This window comes from Arachis stenosperma, chromosome 1, assembly GCF_014773155.1.
Source record: "Arachis stenosperma cultivar V10309 chromosome 1, arast.V10309.gnm1.PFL2, whole genome shotgun sequence".
NCBI classification, from domain to species: Eukaryota; Viridiplantae; Streptophyta; class Magnoliopsida; order Fabales; family Fabaceae; genus Arachis; species Arachis stenosperma.
The window spans coordinates 119,831,693-119,843,970 of NC_080377.1; the positions used below are offsets into that span (position 1 = coordinate 119,831,693).

Genomic DNA, 12,278 nt, shown 5'->3' on the forward strand with positions numbered 1-12,278 from the left:
GCCACCGGGACCTCCACATCCTGGGCCTGCTCCACCGCCACATGCACAACCATCCCCTCCTCCTCCTGGTGGTCCTCCAGCAGGAGGGCTGTCACCTCCACCTGGTCCACATCAGCCTCATCCTCATCATGGCCATGGCCCCCATTGAGCTTAGAGCTTGATTATTCTGTTGTTGAGCCCTTTCATTTCCTTCCATTATCTGTAGTCACTACTCACCTATCAGTAGTTACCATGTATCATGTATCATGTACCTATGTACATGTGGTGTGTGTACAAGCTTATAAGATCTTATATATAAATAAAACGAGAGCCTTTTAATATATATATATATATATATATATTTTACACATACGAATTGTTATTGGAGCAGTGTTACAGGGCACTTGCAGCTTAATCTTAACATAAATTCTAGCACAAGTAATACAAATCAGATAATGAAGTTTTCTCTGAACTCAAACCATGGACTGATGGGAAATTTTTTGTTGCCTTCTAAGTTAAGTATATATATAGTAAATTGTGCGCAATAGGGAGACATATATGATCATGAATAATTCTCTAATTATAACTGCAAACGGATATATTTTAGGCATAAATTCATATTACAATAGTTTAAACACTAATACAACCGTGTTTAAAGACGATTCTTCATCAATCTTAAATTGCTAAACACTCGTTTTCGCATATAGAGAGAGAGAATTTGATATTAAAGAGATTGACTAGAGAAAGAAACCCAAGTGTAGGGTTTGAAAATTGATGAATACTACCACTCTTATCTGATCTTCTTCATCTTAAAGCAATTAGCAAATAAATGAGTTTGGTAAGCTTGTAAATCTTGAAAGTTCGGCGAGGTAATAATCAATAAAATTGTGCTTGAAAAAAAAAATAAATTCACTTTCAACATTTAATACAATCAAAGAAAGCAAGTGTTTTTAATATTCAATTCAATCTATGATAGAAATAAAATATTTGAATATTAGAATAAAAATCACAAAAATGTTCAATACGTAACTCACTCTAAGAAGAATAATGTACGAGGCTCATTTTGGGCCAGCTATAGTCGTTAAAATTGGGCCAAGATTGAATTAGGCCCAATAACTCAAAAAAAAAAAAACTCGAATTATCGTGTTCCCCCTAGTGGTTGCTGGTTTTGAACCCTAAACGGCTAAAGCAGTAAACATGTCCAAAAACCCCTCCACTCCTTGAAACGACGGTGAAGCTCACTGAACATCATTTCTCTCTTCTGCTCCCAGATTCATTCAATACAGTAACACTCGACCATGGACGATAGCTTATACGACGAGTTTGGCAACTACATCGGGCCCGAAATCGAGTCCGACCAAGAATCCGACAGAGACATTGACGACGACGACGAAGAGGATGAGGAAGACCAAGGTGACCGACGCCACCGTTCCGCCGAAGACGGCGCTGCATCCGATGGCGAGGCCCATCCGAACGGCTGGATCACGACCTCAGGGAACGACGACGTGGAGATGGTGGACAACCAGGTGGTCCTGGCGGAGGACAAGAAGTACTACCCCACCGCCGAGGAGGTTTACGGCGAAGACGTGGAAACCCTAGTCATGGACGAAGACGAGCAGTCTCTGGAACAGTCAATCATCAAGCAAGTAAAGAAGAAGGACTTCGAGGTTGGCGTGAAGGACTCTTCAACCTACGTGGCTCCCCAGTTTCTGTTAGGGTTGATGTCGAACCCTGCGCTTGTGAGGAACGTGGCGCTTATCGGGCACCTTCAGCATGGTAAGACGGTGTTCATGGACATGCTTGTTGAGCAGACCCACCGTATGGCGACGTTTGATGACCAGAGTGAGAAGCATATGAGGTACACTGATACCAGGAAAGATGAACAGGAGAGAAGGATTTCAATTAAGGCCGTTCCAATGTCGCTCGTGCTTGAGGATAGTAATGCCAAGTCGTTTTTGTGTAATATTATGGACACTCCTGGCCATGTTAATTTCTCTGATGAGATGACTGCGGCTTTGAGGCTCGCTGATGGTGCCGTTTTGATCGTCGATGCTGCTGAAGGAGTCATGGTAAAGTGTTCTTATCTAATGATATTGTCATTGTCATTATAGCTGTAGTGGGCTTGATTTTTGGATTTAAAAGAAAAGATTAAATTATAGTGTCGATAACTTGAAATTCCGGAATTGGTTGGTTTCGGGTATTTAAGCTTTACATAAGTGATTTGTTTTCAAAAGTGTAGCTGCGAACTACTAGTTAGATTATGACTAGGCCTTGTTAGGGATAGTGCTAGTTGCAATGACAATGACTGTAAGATTTTGAGGATTTAGTTTCTTGTGATTTGTAGGTAAACACTGAGAGGGCAATACGCCATGCAATCCAGGAGCGGCTTCCTATAGTTGTTGTAATCAATAAGGTAAATGAACTTTCTGTAGTCTTGATTGCAACTTTAAATCCTTTTCATGTCCCATTTAATTCTTATTTGAGAAAGGATTTTGATTTTAGGTTGACAGGCTCATAACTGAGCTTAAATTACCCCCAAAAGATGCTTACCATAAACTAAGGCATACACTGGAAGTAATCAATAGTCACATATCTGCTGCATCTTCTATTGCTGGGGATGTCCAAGTTATTGATCCAGTTGCTGGGAACGTTTGTTTTGCAAGTGGCACTGCTGGATGGTCATTTACGTTGCAATCATTTGCTAAACTGTACGGGAAGGTGCATGGAATTCCTCTGGAAGCTAATAAATTTGCTTCTCGCCTTTGGGGAGACTACTATTTTCATCCAGATACCAGAACCTTTAAAAAGAAACCCCCTGCCAGTGGAGGTGAACGATCTTTTGTTGAGTTTGTACTGGAACCACTTTACAAGATTTATAGCCAAGTGATTGGAGAACATAAAAAGAGTGTAGAGACAACCCTGGCAGAACTTGGAGTTAAACTAAGTAATGCAGCCTATAGATTAAACGTTAAACCTTTGTTAAGGCTGGCTTGTAAGACAGTCTTTGGTTCAGCTTCTGGTTTTACTGATATGCTTGTTCAGCATATTCCTTCACCAAAAGATGCTGCAATTAAAAAAGTTGATCATATATATACTGGGCCTAAAGACTCAATCATTTATAAATCCATGGCACATTGTGATTCTTCTGGGCCCCTGATGGTTAATGTAACCAAATTGTACCCCAAATCTGATTGCAGTGTGTTTGATGCTTTTGGTAGAGTTTATAGTGGCAAGATACAGACAGGACAAACTGTACGTGTTCTAGGAGAAGGATACTCACCGGATGATGAGGAGGACATGACCGTGAAAGAGGTAACAAAGTTGTGGGTGTATCAAGCTCGAGATAGGATGCCAATTGCTGAGGCTCCTCCTGGGTCTTGGGTCTTAATTGAAGGCGTGGATGCTTCAATCATGAAAACTGCCACTCTTTGTAATGTAGATTATGATGAGGATGTATATATATTCCGGCCTCTTCAGTTCAATACTCTGTCAGTGGTTAAAACAGCTACGGAGCCTTTAAATCCAAGTGAGTTGCCGAAAATGGTAGAGGGCCTCAGGAAAATCAGCAAAAGTTATCCTCTAGCCATTACTAAAGTGGAGGAGTCTGGGGAGCACACTATATTAGGGACTGGTGAGCTGTACTTGGATTCAATCATGAAGGACCTCAGGGAGCTTTATTCTGAAGTGGAAGTCAAGGTAATCTATTTGTTCACCCCTACTCATTTTTTCTATCATTAATGTGCCTCCCATTTGTTGACTCAGTTATACTTTGCTTTGCTTTTCTATAGGTGGCAGATCCTGTTGTATCATTCTGTGAAACTGTTGTCGAGTCGTCTTCAATGAAATGTTTTGCCGAGACACCAAATAAGAAGAACAAAATAACTATGGTAGGCACCTATCTCCTAAACTTGTTGTGTAAGCATTTTCAAGAACGTATGGTGTATGGTTTTGATGAGTACTTTTTTCCTGGGCTGATTTATTGTTCGCTTTTGGTTTTTCTTTAGATTGCTGAACCACTAGAAAGAGGTCTTGCTGAGGACATAGAGAATGGTGTTGTTAGTACTGACTGGAATCGGAAAAAACTAGGTGAATTCTTTCAGACTAAGTATGATTGGGATCTCCTTGCTGCACGGTCAATCTGGGCGTTTGGCCCTGATAAGCAGGTAAATTGACTTGCTCTGCTCTTTTATTTTTATTTTATTTTATTTTTATGGTTCCGTCTCTGAACTTTTGTGTCATATGTGCAAACATAATGCAGGGCCCCAATATTCTGTTAGATGACACCCTTCCAACTGAAGTTGACAAGAGCCTGCTGAATGCTGTCAAGGATTCCATTGTTCAGGGGTAAATAAATGCATTGAACTATATTGCTATTCAGTGATTAATTAATTGATTGCAAATTGATATGAGGTTTTATATATATATTTTGGGAGCAGATTTCAGTGGGGTGCACGAGAGGGACCTCTGTGTGATGAACCCATCAGAAATGTTAAATTCAAGATTGTTGATGCAAGAATTGCTCCTGAGCCACTTCATAGGGGATCTGGCCAGTTAATTCCAACAGCACGACGAGTGGCCTATTCTTCCTTCCTTATGGCTACCCCTAGGCTTATGGAACCAGTATATTATGTGGAGGTACATTCTTGTTATTTTTAGCTTATAATGATGGCTGCATATCAAATGTAATTGAATGTAATAATTATCTGGTTTGTCTCTCTGACTAACCCATGGTCATATTATTTGCGAAGGCTGTGCATTCAAGCTAGTAGTAAGTTGATTTTCATGTCTTATGCTTACATGATGCCCTAATAAAACAAGGCTGGAATAATAGTTTCATGAAAGTCATTAAAACAATACTTGCTTTTGCATTTCTTTAAATAGATTATTAAGAACAGTCATGTTATCATTTTACTGATGCTTGGATGGTATTCTTTTTTTGGACCTTTCCATCAGATTCAAACACCAATAGATTGTGTATCTGCAATCTACACTGTGTTATCTCGTAGGCGTGGACATGTTACTGCTGATGTTCCTCAACCAGGCACCCCAGCTTATATTGTTAAGGTTGGTGGTTTAACTTTTTCTCTGTAACCTGATTTAGTTGGCGTTGCTTCTTGTTCTTAGGTTGCTCCCATGATAAGGATAACTTGAGTAGGCCTGAATTTGTTAGTGCACCAGCAATCTGTTTTACTTATTTTGTTCCTCACTATGCAGGCTTTCTTGCCCGTGATTGAATCTTTTGGTTTCGAGACAGACCTGAGATATCACACTCAAGGTCAAGCATTTTGCCTCTCTGTTTTTGATCACTGGGCTATTGTTCCTGGAGATCCTCTGGACAAAAGCATTGTTTTGCGTCCACTTGAACCAGCACCAATTCAACATCTTGCTCGTGAGTTTATGGTGAAAACAAGGCGTAGAAAGGTATAGCCTTTCCTCCTGGATCTTCACAGTCATTAACTACCATAAATTTTACTATGCTTCTATTTATTTATTTCCTCACTGTTCAAATTCCATGCTTATTTTGAAGTATTTCTAGCTGAGCATTTGCTGCTTTTTCTTTGTGAGATTTTTTCCAATAAATAATATATTTGAGAGTAGTAAGGAAGTTAGATCAATGTTACGACAAATATTTGTTATGTATTCGGAGAAGAGCATTTATGGCAGCTGCCAATAATTTAACATGCTCTTGCACCCAATTTTGCAGGGAATGAGCGAGGATGTAAGCATTAGCAAGTTCTTCGATGAAGCTATGATGGTGGAACTGGCACAGCAGGCAGCAGATCTTCATCAACAAATGATGTGACTCTTTATAAAGTTTTGGCATCACCCTGTACTATTTTTCTTTGGAGTTTGGGCATTAGGCTGTTCCACTGTGATGTGGAAATCAAATAACCAAGGTGATAAAAGCTAAATTGTATGTGCTTTTGCTTTGCGAATTGGTTCCTACTGGAGTAAAGCATCTGTGCCATTAATTTTGTAATAGTAGGAACCATCATCCCTCCCCTCTGAAAATGTTTTTATACTCCCGGTGAGGGCATCATTTGTACAAGAAGTTAATATTGAATGGATCATTGCTCTGTTAGTGTTGTAGTACTAACACTTTTCCCTTTTCCTTCAAATCGTAAAAATTGTAAGAGTGGGCTCATATTTGTATTGTCAATGCTTACATAGTATACAAGATACCAAAATTTTTATTTTTCATTTAAGTTACCGTTATCGTAATTTCAGCCTAATCATGTAGAGCTACTTAAGTTTAAATTCTGGTCAAAATGGTTGGATATATTGTGACCATCATGCATGATAATGATCTCTTATTTTTAATATAAAAAATTGGATTTTAACAAGTCCATGACATATATCTCGTCCACGTTTAAACGGGTGGTTTCCATTAAATATACGCTGATGGTGAAAACATAACAAATGTATAGCAACCATTGGTTTCTAGTGAGCTAATTCCACACTTTCTGGTAGATCACTTTTCTCTGTCTATTCTTGCTCCCTAAACGGAAAAGTAATTCAGCTGCATATCTATGTATTTTCTCACATTTATGGATCGTGCAATGTGTTGGCATCATTTGTCTCGCTGAATGTCGCTTTCTACATTCTCTTGATGTGTTATTAAGGCTCAAAGAAGCCTCTTCCAATCACAGTGAGGCACTTGTTAATCTGCGTGTTAGATGCAATTTTCAACGAAAAAACGTTTACAGAATCTTGGAAAACTCACACAAATAAAGATGTTTGCATGGTTAAGTGGCATAGCCACCACTACACTTCAAAGATGTGCCAAGAGCAACCATCAAGCGAAGGGTGAAGGATACATGGAAAAAAGAAGAGGCTATTGATGCTTATGTAGCTTGCTAGAGAATTCATGTGTTGATCCATCTACAATGAGAAGTTAATAACATATATAGATAGTTTGTATAAATAATTTTTATTTTATTTTTATTAAAAGTGAGTAATAAGAAATGGGATAAGATAAAAAGAAAGATATACACAAAAAGAAGTGCTCCAAATCATTTCTCTTATAGATAGCATCAAACAATTATTTACAAATTCATTTCTGCTTTTAATATCTGCAAAATAATAGTACAATGCTACACATTATTCTTGCAAGTTACAAGCAAATCAATGAGTTGGTGCAGTCTCAGTCTCAGCTTCTTGAATTCAGCATTGGCTATAAATATATATAATAGATGAAAGTGTGTGTATGTACATAATCTCTAACCTAACCTTGTAGCAGGCATTTGAGGTTATGCAGTCCCTCAGCAGATATGCTTCTTCTAACTCTTGCTCTTTCCACAACCACCGGGGGTGGTGGATCTGAGTGAAAACACACCATCACAACCGTTAAGTTATCTGTTGCTCCTCTCTTTATTGCTTCCTCTACTATTTGCTTGCAACATTGCTTCACATCATTGTGTTCTTGAAGCTTCCTCCGAGCAAAATCCACAGCATTTTGGCTCCGGAAAACATCCCAAATTCCATCACTTGCTATTATCAAGAATTCATCTTCTTTGGTCAATGTCATCAATTTGAGTTCAGGCTCAGCACTCAATGGTCCACCACCTCCACCAGTGTCCTTCATTCCTTCAAGATGCCAGTCGCCTAGAGCGCGAGTAACACCTAACTGACCATTCAGGTAGCCATCATCAATGAATCCACCTAGGGACTCGATTCGCTTTCTCTCTTTGATGCAGTAAGGCCTGTGATCCTTGGACATTTCTATTGCCGCGCCATGGCGCGACAACACAGCCCTGCAGTCCCCTGCATTGGCTACAAGCAATGACCTGTGCAACACAATCAAACAGATAAACTCATCCCTATGATTCAAGAATCAAGATTAGGCACTGCAGTGCAGTTACTGTTAGAGATATAACTATTAATGTTGTCTCCTCCTATCAGCTTAAGTTTTTGGGACGAGTGGTTTCATGATATACCTTCCGAATATAATTGCAGTGAGTGCAGTGGTTCCAGAAGAGAGGCAAGATTCAAGAGAGTATGTTTTAAGCTCTGCATCAGTGTCCAAAAAAGACTTTGTAACAACCTTCTCAAGTTCCAAAGGAAAGCCTGCATCCTCAACAATGATCCTAGGCAGATGATCGCGCACGAATTGAGCCGCGCTCTTCCCTCCATGTCCATCAAATACCTGCAAAGAAATCAAACCATTAATTCAGTTCAAAGGTTTGCACTTGCACATTCTTGATTCATTCATTCATTCATTCATGCTTACACCATAAAATGAAACAGCTTCCTCAGAAAGTAGGTTGTTATTGTATCCAAATCTTTTTGCCATGTCTCCAATGCATATGTGTGTATCTTCCATGTAAGGCCGGCCTCCGATATCAGACCATTCGCCGGAGCGCAGAGCCGGGACAAAGCTTGAACCGTTCTGTTTCTTGTCTGCAATCACTGTCTCCTCACATATGCTTTCCAGCTACAATGTGCCAAACCAGAAATTCAATAACAGGAATCTAATCTACCAATTCTGAAATCGTACTTTATCTAAGGTCTCAAGAAATTTTACAATTATGAACCAATAAATTAAAGTTATTAGAAAGTACAAGAATTTAAACCTCAATAAATCAGTGAAATAAAAATAGCCATATTATGGTGAAGCATGAAAACAAAGCAATGTTGAAGAGAAAGAAGAAAGTACTGACAGGGAGTGAGTTTGCAGTGGAAGATGCAAAAGAAGAGGTGGTGTCCATCAAGAGATTATGATTATCACAATGCAAAGGCCACTTTTTGTTATGAATCATGTCTTCCTTCTTAGTATTCTCCATATCTTGATGATCATGATGCTCAACTTGCTCAGCTTCCTCAACACACATGGTGGCTGCTGCAGTCATGGGCTACTTGCACTTGCACCTTCACCTTCAGGCATGGAACAAAATTGGAAGGTAAAATAAAAAAATATAGTGAGAGAGAGAGAGAGACAGAGACAGAAACAGAAACAGAAACAAGTAACAACCTCTTCACATGTAAGAGTGAGACCAAGTTGATGGAGTTTTGTGACTAAAAGGAAGATTCTCAGAATATGTTGGGGAAAAAGATTGAGTTCCAAATAACTATGATATAACATTGCTTAACAAAATTTCAGAAACAATGTGAGCCGTTAACTTCCAGATTTTTCTATCAAAAGTGTGGCCCAAATTCTGGTCCCTTTAATTTTTTATCATGTAGCCACTATTTGCATATTAAAAACTACTAATTAAGCATATGCAACCTAATGTGAAAAATAATGTGTTAAAAGTATAGACTTGGTCAAAGTTTAAAAGATAATAAATGGGTATGAAATTTGGTGTACAAAAAAATATTTATTTTTTGTATGGTGTATTAAAATATTGTTGGTGAGAGTGAGAAATAAGATTGGTTGATGTCGTTTTCTATGTTGCTTTGCATACCTTATCACATTCAAATTGCCTTCCCATCCCTTCCAATCCATTTGATATTTGTTTATTTTCCTTCACTTTTTCCTACCTTTATTGCAATCATGCAAATCACATCCTATGTAAGCATCCAAAGAAAAAATCACAATTGAAAAAATCCCATCATATTGCGATATTTATACCAAATATTATGCATCTACATATCATATCCACTTCTTTTTATTTTCTTCTTATTATTATTGTTATTATTTTAATTTTGGTCTCTCTAATTGGTTTCATTTTTTTTATTTTTCATTTTTGTGATTCTGATGAAAAAAATAGCAACACTTTCTGAGAAAATTTGGAGAGCATGTGTGGAAGTTTGGGAAACAATTCAATAAGCTTAATTTACCATAAACAGTTGACCACAACTTTTATTTGTTAAAATTTTTACAAAAATGCTACTTAATTATTCTTTAAAATTCAGTTTTTGGTTAGTTTTTTTTTAAATTTATTATTATTTAATTAATTTAAATATCCACTTTCACGTATTAGTTGTTCAAAAAATCAAAAAAAAATATTTTTTATTTTCTCTCTCTTCTAAAAATTGAATAAAAGACAATATTAAAATGATACCTAATTGCACTCGTTTAACGATTAGATATTTTTGAGTCAAAATTTAGGTTTTAGAATATATATATATATATATATATATATATATATATATATATATATAATTTGAAATCTTGTGTACACACAATTTTTTTTAACTTTGCATCGTTAATAATTATATAGTGATTATTTATGTAAAAATATTTTTATATGAATATAATAATTAATAATATTAAATAATTTGACAAATTTTTTATCAACATCTTAACGGTTAACATAATCTGTGTCCAGATTTTGATTAGCTACTTAATTATATTCTACTCTAGTTAGTTATTCTATGGCAGATACAGAAAATACGAGAAATCCAAAATAGTTGTGTTTTAGATAGATATTCTACATTTACAGCAACCATCAAAAGATTATTCTAACAAATTTATTTTTTCTTGCGAAATCCACCTAATATTTTACATGAAAAATAATCATACCTGTGGTCCTAATACACGATAAATGTTAAATAATGTTATTCTTTCCTTTAAAGAAATAATAAATAATTGTGGTAGCAATCAGTCACCAATTATTGTTGTCTCTGTAAATACTATAATAATATAATACCATCATTTGTAAATCTAAATTAAAGTTATAAGAAATTCCGCAAAGTTAATTAGTTCATTGAGGACGGCAACAACCATAAGTAAATAATTTCTTAAGAGTTAGGTTTCCTGGTTGTATAGGTCACAATACAAGGTAGCCATGTTTGATATTTCATATTTCTACCTTTTGGTTAACCATCTTTAACTTAGTGGCCAGGTTTTCATACTAGACGTACTATTATTCCACGTACGCCATCTTTTCTACTTAGCTTCTTAAATAAAGCTATGCTATGCTTTTAGGTGAGACCGTATAAACCTACCTAATTATTTTAATATTTAATATTGAGTTTAATTTTAATATATTTTGTTTAGATAATTACATAAAACAATAACAAAAACAGAGCAATAATTACAAAAAAAAAATATAAAAATTAACATAAAATAGCAATCAGAAAGAAAAAGAATATAATGATTTTAACTCTTCTAAAAATACTTCAAGATGAATCCGATCAGATATACAACATCAAATCATGATCATTTTCTTTTCAATTTTTACTCTGCAAGAATTATTGTACTTTTTTATAGATCAATAAATCATGCATAAAAATCAACTTCATATATCTTTTTATTCACTTTAAACTTAATATTTGCACTCATAAGTATATCAATTACTCCTATATTATCGATCTTGACACCATCGATTTATGCATTCTACAACTTCTTCATTTAACTTCTCTAATACCAACACTTCATTATTAAAGACAATATTATTTTTACATCTCCATGTGCACCATATTACAGAAAAAAATAACATCATCCACACTTTCTTTATATCTTTCCTTATCTTTCTATCCATCCACACCTCAAAGCATTCTTTGGTGGTTACTGACCAAACCCAAATCACACTCTAATCCACCAAAATTGATCCCCACAACTTCTATATACGATTACATGAAAAAAACAAGTGATGTACCATTTTCAATTTATTCTTATATAAGACACAAAAGGATCTTGCTTCTGGTACAATCTTAAACTTACATGATCTATCTCTAGTATTCTATCCATAACAACATTTGTATATTTTATTTTTTATGTAAGAAGGGAGAAAAAACGGAAAGTAGAAAAAGCCATGGAATAGTTGAGAGGAGATAATAACTTTTTGAGGAAGGGATTAATTTGCCCACGAATTAGAGCATGCTACCAATAAGATTATAATTTGTTTAGGGTATGGTTTATCTATGCAAGTTGCTCTGTTTACTTGAAGCCCGATCTCTTCACAATCGAACAAAACCAAATAAAGGTACTTGCAAGATGGTGCAATATAATATAATTAACAAGTTTAAAAGGACAAGTTGGACCACGGAGTTTGTTTCATTATTAATTTAAGAATAATGACGCAAGAAAGTTTCACAACATTGATTGGTTAGTTGAGAAAATAAAGGATTTGCTCAGTGAAAGAAAAAAAATTATTCTCTCTATTTATAAATTAAATTAAAGTTATTTACTTGAATAAAATAATATAATAAAAAAAAATCAATGTATCTAGAGTTCTATACACACAATGGTTGTATTGTTGCCAAGAAATTAAAACAACACCTTTTGGCATTTTCGTATATATATATATATATATATATATATATATATATATATAGCTCTATGATTTTGTTTACTCAGGTGCTGTATGACCCACCACCACTTGTACAATAATACAACTATACAAGTGCCATAT

General features: G+C 35.8%; 2 protein-coding genes across 3 annotated transcripts; one reads left to right on the forward strand and one right to left on the reverse strand.

Moving 5' to 3' along the window:
* Positions 1 to 1,150: 1,150 nt before the first annotated feature.
* LOC130968655 (110 kDa U5 small nuclear ribonucleoprotein component CLO) lies at positions 1,151 to 6,201 on the forward strand. The gene is made up of 10 exons (XM_057894050.1): positions 1,151 to 2,048; positions 2,324 to 2,392; positions 2,482 to 3,675; positions 3,768 to 3,866; positions 3,984 to 4,142; positions 4,238 to 4,323; positions 4,416 to 4,614; positions 4,933 to 5,043; positions 5,194 to 5,400; positions 5,684 to 6,201. The coding sequence occupies exons 1-10, from the start codon at positions 1,278 to 1,280 to the stop codon at positions 5,780 to 5,782; spliced, it is 2,994 nt and encodes a 997-aa protein (XP_057750033.1). The 5' UTR covers positions 1,151 to 1,277; the 3' UTR covers positions 5,783 to 6,201.
* Positions 6,202 to 6,983: 782 nt separating this feature from the next.
* On the reverse strand, positions 6,984 to 9,155 carry LOC130940724 (probable protein phosphatase 2C 27). 2 transcript variants are annotated; one of them, XM_057868959.1, is made up of 5 exons: positions 8,951 to 9,155; positions 8,640 to 8,853; positions 8,210 to 8,413; positions 7,917 to 8,125; positions 6,984 to 7,766 (listed from the first exon to the last, which is right to left on the reverse strand). In XM_057868959.1, the coding sequence occupies exons 2-5, from the start codon at positions 8,826 to 8,828 to the stop codon at positions 7,205 to 7,207; spliced, it is 1,164 nt and encodes a 387-aa protein (XP_057724942.1). In that variant the 5' UTR covers positions 8,829 to 8,853; positions 8,951 to 9,155; the 3' UTR covers positions 6,984 to 7,204. The 2 variants fall into 2 exon arrangements, with proteins under 2 accessions (XP_057724942.1, XP_057724933.1); XM_057868950.1 differs by having other exon boundaries at positions 8,640 to 9,037.
* Between the last annotated feature and the right edge of the window lie 3,123 nt (positions 9,156 to 12,278).

Excerpts from the sequence above, each read along its gene's own strand:
- LOC130940724 (XM_057868959.1), bottom strand. The coding sequence starts at position 8,828 with ATGACTGCAGCAGCCACCATGTGTGTTGAGGAAGCTGAGCAAGTTGAG. Across the intron at positions 8,414-8,639 it reads CCACTGCAAACTCACTCCCT|CTGGAAAGCATATGTGAGGA; the intron begins GTCAGTACTTTC and ends GGCACATTGTAG. Across the intron at positions 8,126-8,209 it reads AAGCTGTTTCATTTTATGGT|GTATTTGATGGACATGGAGG; the intron begins GTAAGCATGAAT and ends ATTTCTTTGCAG.
- LOC130968655 (XM_057894050.1), top strand. The coding sequence starts at position 1,278 with ATGGACGATAGCTTATACGACGAGTTTGGCAACTACATCGGGCCCGAA. Across the intron at positions 2,049-2,323 it reads ATGCTGCTGAAGGAGTCATG|GTAAACACTGAGAGGGCAAT; the intron begins GTAAAGTGTTCT and ends TGTGATTTGTAG. Across the intron at positions 3,867-3,983 it reads AGAAGAACAAAATAACTATG|ATTGCTGAACCACTAGAAAG; the intron begins GTAGGCACCTAT and ends GTTTTTCTTTAG.